This window comes from Lipotes vexillifer, unplaced genomic scaffold (assembly GCF_000442215.2).
Source record: "Lipotes vexillifer unplaced genomic scaffold, Lipotes_vexillifer_v1.1 scaffold1047, whole genome shotgun sequence".
NCBI lineage: Eukaryota > Metazoa > Chordata > Mammalia > Artiodactyla > Lipotidae > Lipotes > Lipotes vexillifer.
Genome location: NW_006771990.1, coordinates 491,266 through 514,453, shown reverse-complemented (window position 1 = coordinate 514,453; position 23,188 = coordinate 491,266). Strand labels below are relative to the sequence as shown.

General features: G+C 38.6%; 1 protein-coding gene across 3 annotated transcripts in view; it reads left to right on the top strand.

Annotated features, from left to right (window-relative positions):
- Window positions 1-23,188, top strand: part of LOC103080445 (catenin alpha-2) — a 273,579-nt gene that overhangs the window by 157,600 nt on the left and 92,791 nt on the right. For all 3 annotated transcript variants that reach the window (XM_007447246.1, XM_007447245.1, XM_007447244.1), the window contains exons 3-5: window positions 2,196-2,288; window positions 2,881-3,037; window positions 9,514-9,714. In XM_007447246.1, the coding sequence (XP_007447308.1) occupies window positions 2,196-2,288; window positions 2,881-3,037; window positions 9,514-9,714 (451 nt within the window). The remainder of the gene's footprint in view (window positions 1-2,195; window positions 2,289-2,880; window positions 3,038-9,513; window positions 9,715-23,188) is intronic.

Here is a 23,188-nt window from a genome sequence, read left to right as displayed (position 1 = left end):
CAGGAATGGGAAGAATTTAAGATTAAAAGACAGAATTTTAAATTAAATACATATATCTTTCTCAAAAATTCATCATACCATCCTGATTTCACATGCCACCATGGATAGGGGCCACTGCATTCTGGACTCAACCAATGGATTAGAATGTAAGAACTATTGTTTAGCTCCATGACGTTAGTAAACATCTGCTAGAAGGTAATGTGAAAATTTGTCCGCCAAATTACAGGACTAACAACTTTATCCTTAAGAGTATCTTTAACTTATTATGTATTCCAAATCACTATATGCAATTTTAAAAAGTTATTAAAAGGTTACTTTTTAATTCAATAAACATGTATTGAGCACCGATTCTATGTCACATACTTATTCGGGCATTTGGAATATAAAATACAGTAGAATACAAATATAACAAAGATTAATAAAAAAGCAGAGTGGAGACAATATTGAAATTGAGAACCTGCGTTCTTGCTCTCCCTCCAAGGAACCTCCTCATACCCCTGGGTGTTTAGTATCCTATGAATCGGTATAAAAAGTCATGTTTGTCTTTCTCTTTGAAAACTAAGTTACATAGTGAAAATTATCTGAAGAATCAAAGGTAAACTATAAAATGTAAGAAACTACATGAAAACTTTTGGAACTCAATCTGTGGTTTCTCATAGTATATATTCTCACTGTAATAGATTTAATATGTTCTTTCTTAAGAGCTTCAAAATGGGATTCTTTGCACTAATGATTTATTGAGTTCATCTTTGAAAGTATCCCTAGTATCACCATCTATCCATCTCCTTTTGCTGCTAAGGAAACAATCCTCCAAATATGACATGACTTACAGAATGGGTTAGTGGTTAAGCCTCCTGAGCTCCAGCTCTGTGCTGCTCTCCCTGTTCCACACTAAGGTTTCTTTCACATTAGGAACTAAACATGTACGCAGTTCATTTGAATCTCCCAGAGCATTAAGGCATACTAGGGAGGCAGTCTTGTTTTGGAGAGCAGAAGTGAACAAAAAAGTGATACAAAAAGGCAGGTGGGGGCTTCCCTGGTGGCGCAGTGCTTGAGAGTCCGCCTGCCGATGCAGGAGACGCGGGTTCGTGCCCCGTTTCGGGAAGATCACACATGCCGCGGAGCGGCTGGGCCCGTGAGCCATGGCCACTGAGCCTGCGCGTCCGGAGCCTGTGCTCCGCAAATGGGAGAGGCCACAACAGTGAGAGGCCCGCATAACGCAAGGAAAAAAAAAAAAAAAAAAAAGGCAGGTGGCCACAGGGCTTCTAGGGATTCTCTCTGCTAATCATGTACTCTACTTGCCCTACTGCTCCTAGCCCTGGCAGCTCTTCTCTTCTCCTTTGCCCTTTCTAATCCTCATCCTCCTGTCCTCTTGACACCAGCTTGATGGGACTGATCAGTGTTTTGATTATAACTTTGTGTGCTGTTGACCGTGGCCAATCAGGCTGGCCTTGTATTACCAATTCTCACTCCTTGAAGAGAAGGAATAACATTGAAATGCTTTACCTGGGAACTTGAATTCAGTTCAGCTGTTTTGGCTGGTATAGTATGTTTTAAAAATCAAACTTAAATGCCTTTATAGTGGACTTGCATGTCCTCATTGGCTGCACACTCCCCGCACTGCCTACTGGATTACACCAGGCTTTTCTACACACTTTTCAGAACTGCCTGGCCCCTGGAAGCATTTGAGTTGACTACTGGTGGACTGACATCTTCCTGACAGACTGTGACAGGAAGATCTTGGGTTCTTTGGGGTAACAGACACTAATTTTCAGTTTACTATGGGTCTCTTTAAAATCGAAAGCATTGCCTGTGGCATCTCTCTCACTGGTCAGAATTTAGTACTGATGTGGCCAAAATCACAATGCTTTGCATTCAATAATGAGTCCTAGGGAGTTCAAGTGGGAGTGTAGATGGAGGGGGAAAGAGTTCAGAAGAACCCAGTTAAAATACATTATTGTGTGTGCTCAAGAATCTTGAAGCAATGATTTGTTATTAACACCTTGCTTTTCTGATAGAAATGCCTACAGACAGAAGACTTAGTAATATTTGGTTTAATACAGAAGGGTCTCTTTATCTCATTTGTGAAAGGATTCTCCTGGATGTGGTGCTCTCCAGGGAAGGTACAAGGTCATTCAACAGTGTATTTTCCCTTGGTCCCAACATCATTTTCATTCAAATCCTCTTCAATACAGGTTGCCAATTTGGCCTGTTCCATCTCCAACAATGAAGAAGGGGTGAAATTAGTTCGGATGGCAGCCACCCAGATTGACAGCCTGTGTCCCCAGGTAAGCCTCACTTACTTTGTTTCCAAAGCCTGATATTTCAGATTTTCTATGCTCCAGCCCTCATGTCACTCACTTCCTTGCCTTGCCCTCGTTCCTCTCACTGGAAAGTGCTACCCAACATTCGTGGGCCATTTCAGGTTCTGCCTTTCTCAAAAAGAACTTCAAACTATTCCAGTCTCTTCAGAATTACTGTGGCAATTATTCTCTTTTCCACTCCTATTGACTTTCTTCTATTTATCTTGGACCGTTATTTCAATGCTCCATATCTATTTACCTTTCGTGTCTCAACCACTAAATTATATGCTTGCGCGTGTAGAACAAGAGTTCTGTTTCTGCCACATCTGTGCTAAGTAGGCTTTGTCCAGTAAACACTTTTTGAAACTATATCTTAAAAAAAGGAGAAGAGCAAACAAAAACTAGTAGTAGTTGATAACCTACTTTAACTTTCATGTTTTGATTGTCCTTCCAAACACTGGGAACCCACTTATCTGTGGAAGCTGCAGGGTCCAGGATTTCAACATGATCTTTGACCTGCGTGTTCCTCTTTCGAAGAGTGTGGTCAATATGTCCCTGGATTGTTTCTAACAAATAGGTCATCAATGCCGCTCTCACACTGGCTGCCCGGCCACAGAGCAAAGTTGCTCAGGACAATATGGATGTCTTCAAAGACCAGTGGGAAAAGCAGGTCCGAGTGCTGACAGAGGCTGTGGATGACATCACCTCAGTGGATGACTTCCTTTCTGTCTCAGGTAATCACAAACGGGCCCCTTACAAGGCAGCCAAAGGAAGAGAACAAGATGAGATGAGGAATATCTTTCAAATGTCATGGGTCTGTGTTTCAAGTGCTCTCCTTGGCCCTTTGAGCTGTCAATCATCTCTGCAACTGTAATTGTAACACCCTCTTGAAAATTCTTCTCTGCTGTGCATATTATTTCAAGACACTGAGCCAAAGCATTTGGGGGGAAAACACACATTTCTGATCAAGATATTAGAAACCTGAACAGATTATTTAAGTAGAGTTAGGCTCCTTTTTACTTCCTGGAGTTTTTAAAATAGGATGGCCTTTGATGCATCTGAATCATCCATCTAAAAAAGGGTATGGGTTATGAGACTGGTTATGTTTAAAAATCAAAAAAACAATGAGTTATTCCAATTTGGCTGCATTAAGGTTTTTTTCCTCAATAAGTGAAGTTACCCAGGTTTGTGATAAGCTGGGAAGAAATGTTAGCCACAGAATGAACCCATTAGAAGGCACTTGGGAGCTATTGAGGCTTTGAGCACTTGACCATGAGGTTGTGGAAAGAAGTGAGAGAAAGTAACTAGTCATCACTGGAAATTGTAACTTTCTTCTTTGTAAATGAAGCCAGACTGAAGGATGTTGGCATATTTGAATAACCATGTAGTCAATTTGACCTTTAACGGGGCTCATCAATGCTGTTTCAAATTTGGCTACCAGCCAGCTAATGGGCCTTTTTCCAAACACATTTGACTAAACACACTTGGCCCAATTCACCTGGAAAAGTCTCTATGGGAGGCATGGGGGAGGAGGTCACCAGAAACCTCAGCCTCCTTGCAAGGCATTAAAGTAACCAAGTGATGCTTGAAAATTCAAATTGACCAGGTGTTGACTCTACCCACAGGCATATGGAACTCACACCTGACAGCTCAGGTGTGCCCTAGCCTTGACCAGGACTTACTGAGGTCTGAGAGGGAGGGGTTGCAGCGCAGATGGTGGGATCCAGACAGACAGGGCCTCTGACTGCAACAGTGTGGAAGGGATTTCTGCAGGAGGCTTAGTGTATTTAGAAACTTTTCTCTAGTTGCAGTCTTTCCTTTCACCAAGAAACTGACAATGAATTCCCACTGGGGGCTTGTGTTTAAAACTTGTCTGAGAACAGCATAGTTGAATTTGTAGATCTGATGGATGATGGAAAAGCCAACTTTGAAATCATGGAGGGCAGGGCAAGGGAGATGGGAAAAATGAGTGAACACATGCTCAGTATCTATAATTTGTCTGACTTTCTGCTATTTGGTTTAATTCACACCAAAGTTTTATAAGATAGGCATCACTATTCTGAGCTTTCCTTTGAGAAAAGTAAGGCACTGAGAGGTAGGTAACTTGGCAGAGGTATAATTAAAATCCAGATATCCTCTTTCCAGAATCTATATAGTTCTCAGTAAGTCTAGATAGAAGGGAATTTGCCTTTGATGTTTGGAAACCTGTCTTATTCTTCATTCCCAAAGTGCTTTGTTTTTGATGACTTGTCAAAGCAACTATTCATTTAAACATACCCATATCCAGGGGTTGGCTGATAAAGAACTCAATGTGTTGCCATTCCTGGGATTTTTGCTTCACTGATGCGTGAGTCCTAACAACATAAAAGATATGCAAGAAATGCATCTTTCATAAGGTACTTAGAAATTGTTTGGATAGACATATTGGGGATTTGAGTGGTGGGGAATGGAAGGATGGACACCAGGACTGAGCATCTTTCTTGTATCTAGTCAGTCTTTGCCAGGATGACTATAGGGGTCCCCAAAAGGGGCAGGGGGACTCTCCAACCACCCTCAGATCTCACACAGCAATCCTAACAGCCCCTGGAAATCTTATGCTATTCCCTTTCTATCTACAAATGAATAGAAAATATCCATATACTACCTTTTTCAAAGAGGAATCATTTCAGAACTTAAAGCTTTCCCAACTTATCCTTTTCTTTAAATGCATATATGAAAATTTCTGAGGGTAGAGAAAAGCAAGGTTAGGAGGTCTTATCTCAGACTGTTTCAGTAGTGCAAAGCTTTTCTTAATTTTCTTCCACCGGATCTGCCTCTCTGCCACCTTTCTCCCTGCCATTCCTTTGTGCATCTCATTATTACCAGCAACAAGAAAAGGCTTTGGCTTCCGCTGATAACACTATGCAGTCCAACCCCAGTGGTACAAGCGCCGCGGCATGCCATGACAGGAAAATGAACAGGCGCTGTCAGGGAGCCAGCCTTGGCAGGACCTGCTAGAGCATGCCTTTGGACTTGACAATCGGAGGCGGCAGGCACCTTTCCACAGATGGGCTTGACAAATAATGACACAGCCCACTCTGTCCTGCTGGTAGACTTTAGATACAGCCTGATAGTTGGGGAAACTACTTCTCATCTCCTCTCCGAGCTGGAGCCAAAACATTTGCATCAGTAAATTGCAAGGTTGGCCCAGGAGATATTTTGAAATGGCATTAATGACACTTTATGTATCAGTTTCTTCTTAAGGGAATATCTATTCTGGCAGGAAACTCTATTTTGAAAACAACAACAGAAAAGATTTTTTTTAAGGTATAGTTTTGTTTTGCTTTCTTTTTTTCATGCTACCTGAACTTGTGTGTCTGAGTGAGTGCTTAATTTGTCCATATGAAATGCAACAAGTTTGGGGAGCTACTAACATTACAGGAGCAAAACCAATTTTCAGATGTGGTCTGGGCTTATAAAAAAAATGAAATGGCTGTATTAGAACACTTAAACTTTTCCCACTGGGCAAAAACTAAAATTTTTAATAGTGTCTTAAAATGAGCATCTTGGCATTAATCACATAACAGTTGAATTCTTGGGTTTGGCTCACAAAATAGCAGGCATCTAAGATCTGAAAAAGCTGTTAACTCAATCCCATAATGTCTAAAAGTTTTGTTTTGTTTTGTTTGCCTTTTCCTTTTTTATTTGTTTGTGTTTTTTTGACTCCAGGGTCTTGAGTTTGTTTCATTAAAAAATTCACAGACTGAACTTTGCTTTTGAATTTAGAAACTATAGCTTTAAAGCTTATAATAATCAGGTAGTTTGGTCATCTGTGATTTTTTAACAAGATTATATCTTTCCTGAAATTGTAAGGTTACAAAAATTCAAGGAAGTTTACCACAAAATGCGTTGCAGTCAAATGTTTTATGATGTTTAAGAACCATGCTTTACATCCAGGCATCCAAAGTACCTAAGGGGTTTACCCCAGCAATGTAATCATCTCTGGAATACAGGTGCTTTTTATTATTACTTTCTCTTCTGTGTTATTTTCTAGTTGGAACATCATTCCTCTATCTCCTTACTTAATGAATTCTTTCTCCTGAAAATACCTTAGGATAAAAATATATAATTGATTGTCCCTCTTCAATGGACATGTTTATTCAGGATTTCTTCTTTGATTGCCTGCTCTAAGGCACTGTCAGTATGAAAATATGAGTTAAGTGTGGATTCTGCCTTTGAATAATTCACTGCCCTTTTTGATAGATACTAGACCAGAGTAATTCCAAACTTGTAAACCCCCGACCTGATGGTGTAGGGACTAGGGGTGGAGAAGTTATTACAAGGGGTCCAGAGAAACCATATATAGACCAAGTGTCATCTTTTGATTAAATAATATGTCTACAAGAACAATATAACTCTTTTCAAGTGCATTATTGGTACTTAGATTAATAAAGTACAAATTTATTTTAAAACATTCGTTATCATAGTGGCTTTTACATATATATCATCCACTGGTATAACTACTATCATGAGGGAATTGTAATTCATTTTTTAATAAAAGGGGTACCTCTAATTGGGTAAAGTTTGGAAATGCAGAGTAAACTATCTCAACATTTCATAAAAAGAGTTGATTAAGAAAACTGAGTCAGTTAGTAAACTGAAAATTAGTAAAATTAATATTTTATTCACACATGATTAATGTGACTAACCATTGAACAAATTAATTGGCAATTCAATTAAAAGCAATGCTTTTGCTATCATGGCCTCCTTCAATTAATGTATACAGTTGACCCTTGAAAAACTTGGGGGTGTGGGGCACCAACCCTCCCTCCACACAGCTGAAAATCTGGGCATAACTTTACAGTGAGCCCTATAGATGGGAAATTCCACATCTGTGGATCCAACCAACCTCGGCTCTGTGGTACTGTAGTATTTACTACTGAAATAAATCCATGTATAAGTGGACCTGCACTGTTCAAAACTCTGTTGTTCAAGGGTCAACTGTAGTTATACCTATGAAAGCATATTCTTTTTCTTGCCTCCTAATTAAATTAGTTGCATATTTTAGTTTGGAAATTAGATTTTAAAAACTATCATTTCATTTTAGGATATTAGGTCATGAATGGGCTTCTTACATTTTAAATTTTGTTAATTCCAGATACATTAGTATCTAATGTAATTGACAGATTCCTCTGTTTTGCATTCAATTCCATCTTTATGCACAGAAAAATTGTAGGTATGCTTATTCTTACATTATGTTATTCAAAGAAAATGCCTGGTTTTATTTTTGTTTGTTTGTTTTGTTTTTGTTTTTTTTTGTTTTTTTCTGGTACACGGTCCTCTCAGTTTTGGCCTCTCCCGTTGTGGAGCACAGGCTCCAGATGCGCAGGCTCAGTGGCCATGGCTTACGGACCTAGCCGTTCCGCGGCATGTGGGATCTTCCTGGACCGGGGCACGAGCCCGTGTCCTCTGCATTGGCAGGCGGATTCTCAACCACTGCGCCACCAGGGAAGCCCCAAAATGCTTGTTTTTGACATGAACACCCTCGCAGTTGCCCATTTTCAGGGACCACGACATATTTTAATTGTCTGGAGGAATCCAGCTGGGCAGTAAGAGAGACCTATTTGAATCAAACTTCTGTATTTAAAATCCTGTGCCGTTTCATTTGAGTAAACCCTTTTTTTTAAGGTGTCCTTTTAGGTGAGTTTGCATGATCCAATCCAAGATCTCATAAAGAGGTGGTTTCAGAAGTTTCTTAATCAAAATGAAAGCCTTTAAGTCTCTATTTTCACAACTGTCTTTCTCGTTCTCTCAGGAAAATATCAGCATTCAGGAAATAACTTCTTGTGAGTTTAAGATATCTAAATATTAAAATTTAAACATTTCATTTTTTTTCTATTCTAATTTCTATTTGAAACTAGAGAATGTAGAAATCAGAAATTTATAAATAGTTGAGTGAGGAAATCATATTGTATGAGGTCAAACAGATGTTCCTTTATGAAACATGTTATACTTTGCAATTTTCTATCCAATGTCATATAAAAACAAATATTTTCTCTGAGTGATTGGTTTAATGAAAGAAGGAGAGATCCATGGGACAGACTGGGATTTGCTGAGTACCCTCCCATCTCTCCTTCTTTAGGAATTTATAAATCAGAACTAGCTCTAGAAGCTTCTTAAAGAGGTAACCATTCAATTTAGTCCTTTATTAACTATTCATTGAACAGTTACAATTTCTTAAGGGTTACCAGATTACTTAAGACTACTTCCAAGCTTGTCCTATTATTCTATTGTGTGTGTATATGTATATTTTCAGCTTAAGTTCTTTTTTTTCCTCAGAGTACTAAACTTTTTGAACATTTCCTTAGAATTCTGTTTCTAAAGAATGTTCAAGGAACATAATAACAGATCTCACATTGGACATGGAAAATACAAAATTGCACACTTGCAAAACTGTAAGGGACCAGACTGCATGTTTTTTCTAGGCTGGTAGAGAGAAAAGCCTCTCATCCTGCCTGCTTGGATTCTGCTTTGGACAATGATGGAGAGTGATCCCTGACCTTGACTTCAATCTGAGGGAACCAGCCACAGACTGGATTGTATTACAATTGTGGGGAACTCTGTGATCCTCTTCACCTGATCAGTTTCCATTGCATATACCTTATGCATGACACAACATTGGAAGACTGATGGGGTGATATTTGTTCATTTTAAAGTCTCCCTTAAATGTTTCCTCAATAAAAACATGATCCAACCCAAAGTACAACTCTGGACATGTCTAGAAACGTTGCTGCTAGGTGACTTCTTGTTTGCTGCCACTACCACTCTTAAAAGACCTTTTCACTCAATAAATCGTAAACACTGAAACAAAGAGATATTTTTAAAGTTGGTGGTTCTCAAAGTGTGGTCCCCAAACCAGCAACATTACCATCACCTGGGAACTTGGTAGAAATGCAACTTCTTGGGCCCGACCCCAGACCTAGTGAATCAGAAACCCTGAGAGAGACACCCAAGAGTCTCTGTGATGCTACAAATCCTCCAGTTGATGTTCAAGTTTGAGAACCACTATTGTAATTATAAACTATGTTCTTTAAATATAATTTCAATGTTATTAGGCATGTATTGAGATGTACAAGTTGATGGCTTGTGAGTTAATGAATCTATCTTCAATAGGTTTTTAAGTGTGTCAGTGGTATAAAATCATATAAATGTGTATGTGTCCTCTCCACAGAAAATCATATCTTGGAGGATGTAAACAAGTGTGTGATAGCCCTTCAAGAGGGGGATGTGGACACTCTGGACCGGACTGCAGGGGCTATCAGGGGCCGGGCAGCTCGAGTCATACACATCATCAATGCTGAGATGGAGAACTATGAAGCTGGAGTTTATACTGAGAAGGTGCTGGAAGCTACAAAATTGCTCTCTGAGACAGGTAACCATGGATATTAGGTTTGACCAAAATGTCAGCACCATGATTAATTTCCATACCTGAATCAATCTGTTTCATTGTTTCTCATATGTCTTTCTGCTTCTAAATTACACATGATCATAAAAAGGGTGCTTTTTATTTCTTGAGTTTGAATTGGAATACTTTAGCAGAATAATAATTTATTGTTTTGCAGTATATACTACTCTACAGTTTTTATATATAAGCACTTGATTCTCACAAGGACCTTACGAAGTAGGCAGATTTTTATTATTCCTATTATGAATGTGAAAATGGAGTTTTGAATCAGTTAAGAGACTGGAAAAAGGTCACAAGTCTAGAAAATAGTGAATATCTCATTGGAACTTGGAATCTTGAACTTGAAAAACATTTCCCTGTCTATTTCTTGAGAATATAAGTACAACCAGGGAAAAGCATAAAGGCTCTAGGTAGTACATGGACATGAAGTAATCAAAGGAGGTGGTGGTTACTGAAAAAGGGTTAGACTTTAATATATGCCCTGCTCCTCTAGCAAAGGCTTGCATGCCCTCTTCCAGGGGCATGTGGCTGCCCACTGGGGAATCATGGTCGTGGTGAGACACAGTTACTTATGGGAGCCTGTCATAGCTCTCTGGTACACTGAGATGGAAAAAAGACTTATTTCTACTGAGTTAGCACAACAGCCCATAACTCTGGATAGTTGTGCCAAAGAGTAGCCTATTTTTAGTAGTTTTTGCTCTTGACTGGTGTCTCTTGGCTTCAGACCATTTCTGAAGTCCCTTATGCCTTGTGTATTTGTATATATGGGGGAATGAGAGTAGAGAGAAAGTCCAGGGATGGAGAGAAGACAAATAGAATTAACTTTATATTGGATGGAGTTATGAATGGGTAATGAACTGGGTCCTCTGTGTGCGTAGAAGGAACTTACCTCAGCATCAGTGGGAGTCTTCATGGGTCTATATATGGAATTTGGAACCCACTAGGCTTTTAAAAATAGACATATCTCTGAAAGGTCAGATATAGCAGTGTTCCAAATTCTACATGATAAGACATGTTAGTAGAAACATGTTTCCTTCTACAGGGAAAAGGTTATTTACAAAGACTTCTGTAGCTATTTGTTAGTCTAGAATAGCATGGAAAAACAACAGATAAACAGACATTGGTTGCTCTCTGAAATATAAGCAGAAAAGGACTAGTGTAATATCACATAATAAAGAGCACATCTAGGGATCGTTGCTCTTGAGAATCCTCACAGACTTAGAATTACAAATAATAACAATAATAATACGATATATCCATAATTCAAAAAGAGTCATGTACCACAATGTTCATTGCAGCTCTATTTACAATAGCCAGGACATGGAAGCAACCTAAGTGTCCATCAATAGATGAATGGATAAACAAGATGTGACACATGTATGCAATGGACTATTACTCAACCATAAAAGGAAACAAAATTGAGTTATTTGTAGTGAGGTGTATAGGCCTAGAGTCTCTCATACAGAGTGAAATAAGTCAGAAATAGAAAAAAAAATACTGTATGCTAACACATATATATGGAATCTAAAAAAAAAAAAGGTTCTGATGAACCAAGGCGCAGGACAGGAATAAAGACACAGACGAAGAGAATAGACTTGAGGACACGGGGAGGGGGAAGGGTAAGCTGGGACAAAGTGAGAGAGTGGCATTGACATATATACACTATCAAATGTAAAATAGCTAGTGGGAAGCAGCTGCATAGCACAGGGAGATCAGCTCAGTGCTTTGTGATCACCTAGAGGGGTGGGATAGGGAGGGTGGGAGGGAGACACAAGAGGGAGGAGATATGGGGATATATGTATACGTAGAGATGGTTCACTCTGTTGTAAAGCAGAAACTAACACACCATTGTAAAGCAATTATACTCCAATAAAGATGTTAAAAATAATAATAATATGCTATATCCACATTGTAATTAGCTGAAATTCAGCACTATTTTTTTTTTTTCAAATAGGCTTGCCCTTTGCATTCAGTAGAGCAACACAATGCAAGCCATACAGTATTTCTTTTCTCATTTGGAATAATTAGAAACAGTTATTTTACTCTCCAATTTAAGGACTTTTTTTTCACCCTTAAGGAAACTGTCACATTTTTGGAGCTCTCAGTTCCTGGCCCATTACCTCGATTTTGTTACAAATTCTCAGCTTCCTGTGATTTATCTGACACATAGCAGCATTTCCTTGGATCTGACACTGAGTGAAGAGTGTCAGAAGTTTCAACTCATGACTGGTTGGAATGATTACTGCCACAGATGACATGCAGAGCATATTGCCAACTTATAGGCGACTTTGTGCACACAAAGACTTCAGCATTGTTCAAGAGACATTTTAGTTTTCTTTCTTATTGAGCCTTGGGGTGCTTTAATAAATAGAAGGAGTGGTGCCCATTGGGTCAAAATTGACATAAAGGCAAAGGCAGTGTGCCTAGCTGATGGAAATATTTTAACATAATTTTCACCCAAAGTCTTGAAATGTAAATAATATTCTGGTTGAAGTTCTTTTAACTGAAAAAAAAAAATCAGTGAAACAGAGTAATCCATCCTTGATTGTTGTTGCTAATGAAGATTTTGCTCTTATTTGTCAATTTACAGATCTTTAAAAATTCTCATCTCAGCCCTTCTTTTCAGTGATTGAATACTTGGGGTACTTAACTAAAGTCGCCTTCCTGATTCTGATGTCCACATCCAATTCATAATTGAACAGAAAAGATAAGCAAGACATTTAGATTCTTTCTATTTTTCAGCATCTATTGAAGATGACTAGGAAAGAAGCCAGGTAGAAGAGAGTGAAATAAACAGTTTATAAATAACTAGTAGAAAATGGAATACATGTCAAGGAAAAGTAGATATTAGTGGGCTAAGAACTAAAATATACAAGGTATATAAATAATTTTGCTTCTGTCCCCAGTGGTTCTTCTCTTTCCTAAACAGGAACAATATGGTTTCTTTATGGGTAAGTAGAGAGGTTGTCAAAGAAATGAAAGCAAAATCTTTAGCTGTGGGCTTCCCTGGTGGCGCAGTGGTTGAGAATCCGCCTGCCAATGCAGGGGACATGGGTTCGAGCCCTGGTCCGGGAGGATCCCACATGCCGCGGAGCAACTGGGCCCATGTGCCACAACTACTGAGCCTGCGCTCTAGAGGCTGCGTGCCAAAACTACTGAAGCCTGTGTGCCTAGAGCCCGTGCTCCACAACAAGAGAAGCCACCACCATGAGAGGCCCGCACACCACAACGAAGAGTGGCCCCGCTAGCTGCAACCAGAGAAAGCCAGTGCGCAGCAACGAAGAACCAATGCAGCCAAAAATAAATAAGTAAATTTATTAAAAAAAAAAGAAAAAAAACTTTAGCTGTGAGTAGAACAATTGACATACGCATGGATTCCTCATGGAGGGAGAATGCCTCTGCTCTGAAGCCAGCAGGGCTTAAGAGAAGGGATGGTGCTCTGTCACAATCGCACTGGTCATCTGAACATGTGGAAAATGAGGTTTAAAATGTGTGATCTATATGGTGGCTTAATACCTAACATTTCTCAGTAAGAAATTTCTCTATGAGAAACAAGCTAAAAAAAAAAAAAAAGCTTTAGCTGTTAAAATTCACTCATTGCTAATTAGTATTGTTGGGGGATGTACTACACACATGGAGTCTGAGGAAGAACATAAGATCAGTTCTGTGATTATGGTTATGCAGAGTTTTGTAGGTTATATAGATTTTATAAAATGGATTAGTCCCCTTGTCAGTGTCTGGCTATGCTAAGGAGGGCTATGTCCTTCAAATAAAATCTCCTATACAGATCACTAATACCCAAATTTCTACCTTTGGGCTAACATTTTGCTTCTGATTTTTTAAAAAAAATCTTAGTGCAACGTTGAATTGGTCACTTTTTTATGCAAGTTTATCAAACTTTGTCCTGAGAGTACATTTTATTTTGAGGAGAGAACACGGAGCAGTGGGCAAGGAGTGGAAGGTGACAAGAAGAAAAAAAAAAAAGGAAGAGTCCAGGACATGGAAGACAAAGCATCATGTTTTCTTTTGTCTTGCCACCAACATAACAGGTTCTGCCCAGTTTTATATCTGAGTTGTTAAAGACCCTAAGGCAGAAGTTCTCAACCTCTGTATTATTGACATGTGAGTCTTGGTAATTCTTTCTTGGGGTGGAGGCAGCTGTCCTGTGCATTAAGGGTGCTCAGCAGCATCCCTGAACTTACCCCACTAGATGCTTATAGGACCTCTTCCCTTTCCCACTTCAAGTTGTGACAATCAAAATTGTCTCTAGACATTGCTAGATGTTCTTGGGTGGACAGAATAACCCCCATGGAAAATAACTGCCACAAGAGAAATAATATTCCAAAATAAGAGCAACTTTAAACAAGACTAAATGGAGCCTCTGCATGATGGCCATAGGGTACGGTGAAGGGAATGGAGTGAAAGTCTATTACCAAGCATGATAAAAAAGGGGCAGAATGCTCAAAAAGTCTTGACTAGACCAGACTTTGCTGCTAATGGGGTTTTCAAATACAGGCCAACCTCTGTTTAAACATGCAAATGATGCAGGGGTGGGTCTCTGTAGAGAGAACTCCCACTTTACATTCACTGAGAGGCTAGAAATTGAGAGAGATCCAAAGAGTGATGAAACAGTCTGTAGTTAATTTTCCATAAATTACTTTACTTAGTAAAGAGTAAGTAAAATTTTTTGAAGAGTGCTTTTTGTTTTGATATGAATGCTAAGTTAATTTGAAAACACAATTTTGTGGATTATTAGTATGTTAAAATTCTAGGGCAACATTACATAAAAATTTACCTATTTATTTTTTATAAAACTAATCTAGGCAGATGAAAGCACAATAAACTTGATGTACATCAGACTAATTAAATACTAACATATTTGATGGGCTCTTCAATAAAACCTGAATTATAACAAATTGCCGATAGCTTGGTAGTGAGTGCACCCAATGAGACCCATTTTTAGAGATCTCATTTGCAAAGTCAGATTGCTGTGGAAAGTTGAGGGGCCTGAAAGTACATTCAATGATATTATGTTTAAAATAGCTCATTCTTCACAGAACAGATTACATTGAAATGCCATTTTTGTAAATTTGATGGCTGACGCAAATTTGTGGCAATGTCAGTATCATCAGGTTGAGAGATCTTTGAGATGCCAGCAGTTCTTTCTTCAGAGGGAACCCAAAAAGAATAGAAAAAAATAAAGTCTTTTTAGTGAGCGTTCTGATATTAAGCACTTTGTAAATGAAAATGAAAATTCCATTATTTTGGAGAACATGTGGGCCAAACAGATGGTATAAATTTTTTCAAGACTTTTTTTTTTAAAGAACAGTTAAATGTTCACAGCAAAATTGAGGGGAGGCTACTAAGATTTCCCATGGTTCTGAATCAATTCCCTTGATTCTGAACATGCATGGTGTCCCCCATTATCTACATCCCCTACCAAAGTGGTACATTTGTTACCATTGATGAACCTACACAGACACATCATAATCACGCAAAGTTCATAGTTTACATTTTGGTTCACTCTTGGTGTTGTATACTCTATTATATTTGGACTAATGTATAATGACATGTATCCATCATTATGGTTTCATACAGTGTATTTTTCACTGTCCTAAGCATTCACTGTACTCCATCTATTCATCCCTCTCCCCCTCCCAATCCCCTGGTAACCACTGATCTTTTCACTGTCTCCATGGTTTTGCCATTTCTAGAATGTCATATAGTTGGAATCAAATAGTATGTAGCCTTTTCAGATTGACTTCTTTCTCTTAGTAGAGATGGTATAATTTGTAATTTCATGCTTCTGTTATGTAAAGTTTTCATAAAAGAGGTTTTTTTTTTTACAGCATTCCTATGTATTTTGCCCAGTAAGAGGAACAAATAGAAAGCACCCAAACTAGAAATGATAATGAGGGGTACCATTGTGTCAGTACAATGTATAGATGAAATCCATGTAAGGAATCAGAAGAACTCAATTCCTTGACTTCTAAATGTGACTTTACACAAATTAGTTAATGCCCCTGAGCCTCAGGTTTCTCATGTATTGCCTGATGTTTCATCATCCAAGTATGGTCAATATTATTGATTTTGGGATATATGCTTCACTGTTTCTTGACTTCCTTATGACTGCACTCAACATGGACAACCACTGCCCATGAATCCTCTGTATAAACCCTCTGCTCCACCTGGACCAGTGTATTTATTATTTTCCAGTTAAAACACATCCATGCTGTCCCCACTCTCCTTCCTATCATCTTCCCCATTTTCTCCTCCTCCTCTACATCTGTGTATTGAACTTATCCTTTAAGACCTGACTCAAGTCTCAGCTAGAGACAACAGGGATCTATTTCTATGAGTCTCTTGACATTTAGTACGTCCTCTTCAGTGTCAATGGTCCACAGATAGATTGTCACTTTCTAGAGGCAGGTGTTCCTGTACGTGCCTTGGGCCTAGACAAGTATTATCACATCATTAGCCTTTAATATGTATGCATTGATTAAATTAATATGAAAAATTAAGATATGACCTTTTTTTTCAGTGGAGAATATGTCCACTAGCAGCAGCCTTAGGCTTATAGCTCAAGATTCCAGGATAAGTAGAGATGCCTGTTTTCCTCCTACTTTCTACACATCAAAGAAGAGCAATCTTCTTGGCCACTTGGGGGTATGCTTATTTCACTTGGACTGATTTCTGTTGCTAGCGGGATCACGTTTTATCATTGGACATGTCTGGGTGACCTGCCTATCCCCGTGACCAGAGGCAAGGGGTATGGACAGAAGTAAGATCAATATCAGAAGAAGGCAGTAAGGACAGATTATTGGGAAGACAGAAATATTAGATATTAGAGATAGGAAGGACTATTACAGTCTGTCACTTCTCCGTGACTGACCTTGAAATTAAATTATGAAAGTAATGAATTTCCACAAAAGTTGTAATGACTGAGATTCAGTTCAGCCTAGACTTCGTAATATATTATAAATACATTTTAATATAACCCTTACTATTGGTGTAAAGTATTTTATTTCCCCCTGAAAGGTCAAAATGATTGCAATATGGAGGAAATGTCTTACTAAGTGGTGGTTGTGCTAGTCATGGAGGTGGGAAGTAAGAAGTGTAGGAGGAACGAGAAGGAAATTTCATTCACTTAATAGTCCTTAAACAGGCAACATGTAGTTTGTCTCAAAGCCTCTTCCATATGCCTGAAACCTACATACTTGAAGTATTGTACAGATCTGGCTGATGGTTTTTAATATCAATATTTATTTGTTTTATCCTGAATGCAAATGCAAGGTTTCTTGCTCAGAGAACAAACTTCTTTCTTAGTAACAATAACGTTGCCAGTTCCCTATACCTCATTCTACCTCTCAAGGCAGTGTGATAAAGTCAGATAAAGTCTGCCCACATGAAGGAGGTCCATACTACAGGAGAAGAACCACGAAATTATGAACGTGAGAGTTTATATAGCAATTGGTGCTCAGCTGTCTCCCTCCCCTCCTGAGAGGGAGAGAAAAACCTTCACTCTTTAATGTTAATGAACTCTCTCCAGGAAAGGTCCCCAGGTTGTTACCACCCTTTAGAATATAAATGAGTGGCTCCTGGTTTTATTCCCTTTTGAAATGTAAACACCTATCTCTGGGAGGATAAACCCATAAATCTCTTTCCAGATTATTTCACCATCTTAGGACTGATATTGAGTCATACCTTGAACCAGGTTACCAGTCATTTTTGCTCAGAAAGCCCTGGCCGTGCAGAAATATGAAAATATCTTCTCTATACTGGCTTGTCTGTAAGTAATATGTTCTGCTAGAATTCACACATGACCACCTCTCTCAGCGTGAGAGGCTGAAGAACCACCTGAGAAGAATACAACTTGGGAAAATAAGAGAAACTCTTTTTTAAAAAAATATGTATTTACTTTATTTATTTTCATCATTTTATTTTATTTATTTTTTATTTTTTGGCTGCCTCAGGTCTTAGCTATGGCATGCGGGATCTTCGTTGAGGCACGCAGGATCTCTCACTGAGATGTGCATGCTCAGTAGTTGTGACTTGTGGACTTAGTTGCCCCGCGGCATGTGGGATCTTAGTTCCCTGACCAGGGATCGAACCCGTATCCCCTGCATTGGAAGGAGGATTCTTTACCACTGGACCACCAGAGAAGTCCCAAGAGAAACAATTTTAGCCTGATAATAAACTTCTAACATGGAAGTGGAGGTGGGATAGGATGGATATAGGAAGGCTCACAATTACACATTTATGGAGCAACATAGTGGAAGAAACAGCACTTTTCTAGTGCTCAATTTTCAAAGTAAAACTAAAAGGAAGACATTAATTTCCAGTTCTGTGTGAGTCACATCATAGACTCAGAATCCTGGGGACTGCAAAGGACATGATACTTCTTTGTCACTTAAGGATATGAGGGATCATCATCCATGGTAGTGGCCATGGAATGGCAGAAGGGCCAGTCCTGGGGTCCACAGGAATTGGTGGCCAGGGTGTATTAACTGGGCACAAGTGAGGCAGCAGTAAGTTCCTTTTACCCAGAATCCCTACCACGTCAGCAATAGGTGTTGGAATCAAAGAAAGGAAGAATATGTCAACAATCACTTGAATGGGAACATCATTAGAATATTCCAGAAATAGTTTGATTAGGAAAAATAAGAAACTATGCTTGTAGCTGGGATAACATATGGACATAAGAACCAGAAAGATTCTGGATATTCCTGTCAAATTGACCCCAAAATTACCTCCCCACTTGGTTTGCCTTTCTATATTTTACCTGTTCTCTAACACTAGCTGATTTCTTCCTAGAGAAGAAGCGAAGTCTTCTGTAACCATACCAGCCAATCCCACTCCTCTGTGCCCCATTACTCACTGTCACTCATTAAGGTCCTACCAGGTGTTACAAATTCTGTGTTTGCCCATTTTTCTGTCTTAAGGTACCTCTCTGTTCTCTGTCCCCCTTCTATTTTCTATCCAGGAGTGTGTGTGTGTGTGTGTGTGTGTGTGTGTGTGTGTGTGTTGCTTCCTAATTTAATTTTAACCCCTTGAGGTCTGAGACTACCTCTTCATTTCCTCCAGCCTTGATGAGAGCTGAAGCTCAAAAATGTTTATTAATATAAATAAAAAACATAACTGACATAGAATAATACCTTATTTTAGGGGTTTTCCCTTTTTAAAAATTGCACGTTTAATGATCAAGATCAGAATCTTTGAAACTAAGAGCAATAAATTCCTAGCAATTATTTTATTACATCTTAAAATTTAAAATCTCACTGATGCCAAAATTAACTATTTATCAAGCTAGGTTTCTACAAACACTCTAAGCTAAATAAAGCATCATGTTCAGTTCTTTACTCATTCCTTAAGTTTCAGAATGAAATGTGCCATCCTTTCCTCTTAACTTATAAACGATTTGTGATTATTTTTGAAATGCTGATTTTAAAATGTAAGAACTTTCCAAGCAAGCATTTTCTTTCCCTGGGGAAAGGAATTTGTGTCTAGACAAAAGCAGATGCATGCTGCCTGATTCTCTTAGGGTAGTTATCGTGGACAGAATTTAGAAGATTTTTTTTCCTTCTTCTAAGCAGTCCTTTTTCATCTTTCATCAAACAATTCAGCTCATGGGTTATGTATGGCCTTCTGGAGCTTGAGTTTGATTTTGATGTTTGAAATGTACATTATAATTTTCCAAACATGAGTTTATGAAAATGGCAGCCTTTAGGAACTCCCACAGAGGGAACAGATGACTGACTCTGACGAAAGAAAGTCCAAGAATATACACAGCATGGAAGAATTAGGACTAGCCAGGAGGATGCTGATGGTTGTCTAGAGAGGTAAAAACAGCTGACAAATAGTCACCAGGGAAAAGGGAGTAGATTAAGCTGCAGTGAAAGCTAGTATATCACTGGCCTAGACAGAGAATGATTTCAATTTAGAGAGTTTAAATATTATTTCCATACTCCCTCCTCCACATTTAAAAGGCATTTGGGGATACTTTACTCAAGATTCACATCCAATCAATCAGCTAATATAAAATAGTAGTATGTATTTGAGGTAGAAGGAAAACACTTTCACAAGAATATTAGGTTAAGCTGAGAGGTTTTTTAGAAATAGTGTCTAATTTGAGATAGGGAAGCTGGGTTTGATTTTTTTTTTTCCAGTTACGAGCTTTCTGGTAAAGTCTCTAACTTTTAAAGGTTTCCTTTCTTCATGGATCTGGTGAGGTCATACTGTAATACAGTGTTTAACACTGGCTTTCTTGGCAATGAAGATAAAATGAAAATTCTAGCAGTGAGTTTATAAAATCTTGTCCTGAGGGCAGATTTCATAGGGAATTCATTATTAAAAATGCAAAACCATCAGAAAGATGATGTAGTCCTGCCAAGGAGAGAGAAGAGCATAAAAGCAGGGAAATTCAGTTTTTAGATAAATTGTACCAACTTCCCAATTTTCAGAGATTTCAACACTAATTTGTATGCTATTTTCAGTTTACTTCACTCCCACAAGGCCCACTTTTTGGTGATGAATCATGTACGTAGTTGTACTTCCAAGCTCCATCCAAAGGAGACCGGATGATTTTTCCAGCTGTAAACAAAGAAAAAGGGGGCGTGGATGGGTAGATACAAAGGGTCATGGTGTGAAGATGACAATTACAAGAAATATTTACTGTGAATCTTGTGTGCTTGGCACAATGGGAAGCATCTTACATACATCCCACTTTTTAATCCCTTGAAGGCAAGATCATATTTATTTTATTTGCCACTTTATCCCCAGTGACTAAGTACTACCTATGTTTATATTTAAAATTGTATATAAAATTTGTAAAATGTATTATTTTTAAACCTTATGTAAAACCAGAAGGCCAGCTGTTTTACACTTGTGTAAACTGAGGCTCAAACTGGTTAACTTGTAAATAAATATAATCAAATATCAAGATTCAATTAAGCTTCTGCCTGAGTGCAATAAACATACCAGAAACCTAGGCCAGCATAGCTGCTACAAATGAATGAACAGAAATTTTAATATGTCTTTCTGACTATTTTTACTGTTATTTCTGCTTCTGGCATAGCATATTCTATTAGTTAGCTATTGCTGTGTAACAAATCACACCAAAGCTTAATGGATGAACATTACAAACATTTACTATCTCATAGTTTCTGTGGGTCAGGAGACCGGCACAGCTTAGCTGGGTGGCATTGCCTCAAGATCTCTCACAAGGATGCAGTCAAGTTATGGGCCAGGGCTGCAGTCATCTCAAGGGTTGATTGGTGAAAGACTTACTTCCAAGCCGACTCACATTGTTGTTGAAAGGCCTCAGTTGCTCACTTCTTATTGGACGTAAGGCCTCAATTCTTTATTGGCTGTTCACCAGAGGCTCCTCTCCATTACTTGCCATGGAGGCTTTTCCATAGACCAACTGGCTTCCATCAGGGTGAGCAAGTGAGAGAGCAAGAAAAGGCAAGGAAGATGGGAAGCCAGCACCTTTCTGTAACCTAATTACCAACGTGACACCTTACCCCCCTTTCTATATTCTATTGGTTAGAAGCAAGTCATTAGTTCCAGCCCATTTTCAAGATGACAGGATCATACAAGGACATGAATACCAGGAAAGAATGGCCCATCTCAGAGGCTGACTACCACATATACATATTTGCAAATGCATAAAGATGGGACAAACAAAAAGGGTGATGACTAGCATAATTAGGATAGAATATTAAGACATATGAACAGATCCCACAACATGGATTTAACAGGGACATGTTTAATTTCTGCCATAATGTACCTATTTCTTCGTGCAGTGCCTTCCATTGTGTCTAGATAGAGCTATGCAGTATCTGGCCAGGAGGGGAGAGGGTAATAACAGATCTAGATAGTGAGGAAAAAAAACCGAAGATTGGCACAAGGTGATTGGAGAGGAGAGTTGGAGCAGAGAAGGACAGATTTGAGAAATTGTACAGAGAAACAAGACAAAGCTAGTACATAATTCAAAGGTAACAGTGTACATGTCAAACAGAAGAAATAATCTAGTGACATTACTAGGGAACATTTCATTTGACTTAGTACCAGAGATTCAAACTTTAATCTCAGGAGAAGCTGAGTAGTGATGAAAATCATAACCAGTATTAGAGTGAGTGTGCAAAATCAAGAAGTAAAGGTCTGGATAATGCAAGAAATGCTAGCCAAGTGTTTCAACAAGATTATGGCCACTCTTGTACTTGTAGGAAAGCCTCTACATCTATTGGGAGTGCATGGGTCTATAAATGACATACAGTAATGAAATAGCCCTTGTTCATGAGGTAGACTTATAGATCCATTTGATTATTTCTTGTTCAATAGGTAGAAACATAAGCAGCTCTAAAAAGAATTCTGAGCTCAAGATTTTGAAAGGTCCCTGTTTGGGATGGGGGGACCCTAGAACATCCTCTAATGACTTAATTATAGGTCATGAAGTTCTTTACTAAAGTTACTGAATCAATATGAAACAATGACCAGTGGCTATGGTTTGTCCTCCATCATTTTTGAGTGTTACCAAAGCAACAAATGTGTTACAGCTTCAGTTTGTGTTAGTTCCTACTTCTGCACTAGTAAGACTTGGAGCTTCAGACTCAAACAGGCTCCTTTCTAATTGATGACGCTTCATGGATGTGCTGAACTATCAAGGTACACACAGAGTCTTGTAAATGCCAGTCAGACTTTCTTCTGGCCAAATTCAGGCCTGAATGATGGTTTACATCATTCTCTCTTTTATATTCTCTTCTCTTAACCTGACATCTAATTGGGGGCTGTTTGAATAAAATTGCTTAGAAATGTCTGATAGAAACCATTTATAGGAAAGAATCCATTACCTACAGAAACATCATCAAGTAGTATTTTCCTGATGTAGGGGGATACTCGAGTTGCCCCCACAGAGTCTCCCCAAATTAATACTTTCTGGCTCCAGTTACTCTGATTAACACCTAATTCTCTGCCTAACTTCAACTATTAAAATGGAAGCATCATATCTATTTGTAATAGAGAGGGTGTGGTTATACTGATTCTTGTACTGGAATTGGCCACAATTCTATACCGGTCCTAATATTTTATTCTTTTTAGATTATTTCCAAATGTTCTCATTCTTATTTTTCTATTTTATATTAACACTTATTAGACTGGCTCTTTCTCTAGAACAGAGGCCTTGTCTATTTTTTCATTTTTATCCTCAGTAATAAAATTTGTGTAAGGAACACACTCAAGAAAGCATGTTGGTTGACTGCACCGTCACAATTGGATGACCCCTATGCATGCAGATATGCTAGTTTGGCTTTGGTCAACTAGTCAAGTATACAATAATAAATCTTTCTCCGTGCTCAGTGGTGAAGCTTCTACTCAAGTGGTCCTGAAATGATTCTGAGCTCAGGTTTTTGAAAGGTCTCTCGAGACCAAAACTAGAATGCCC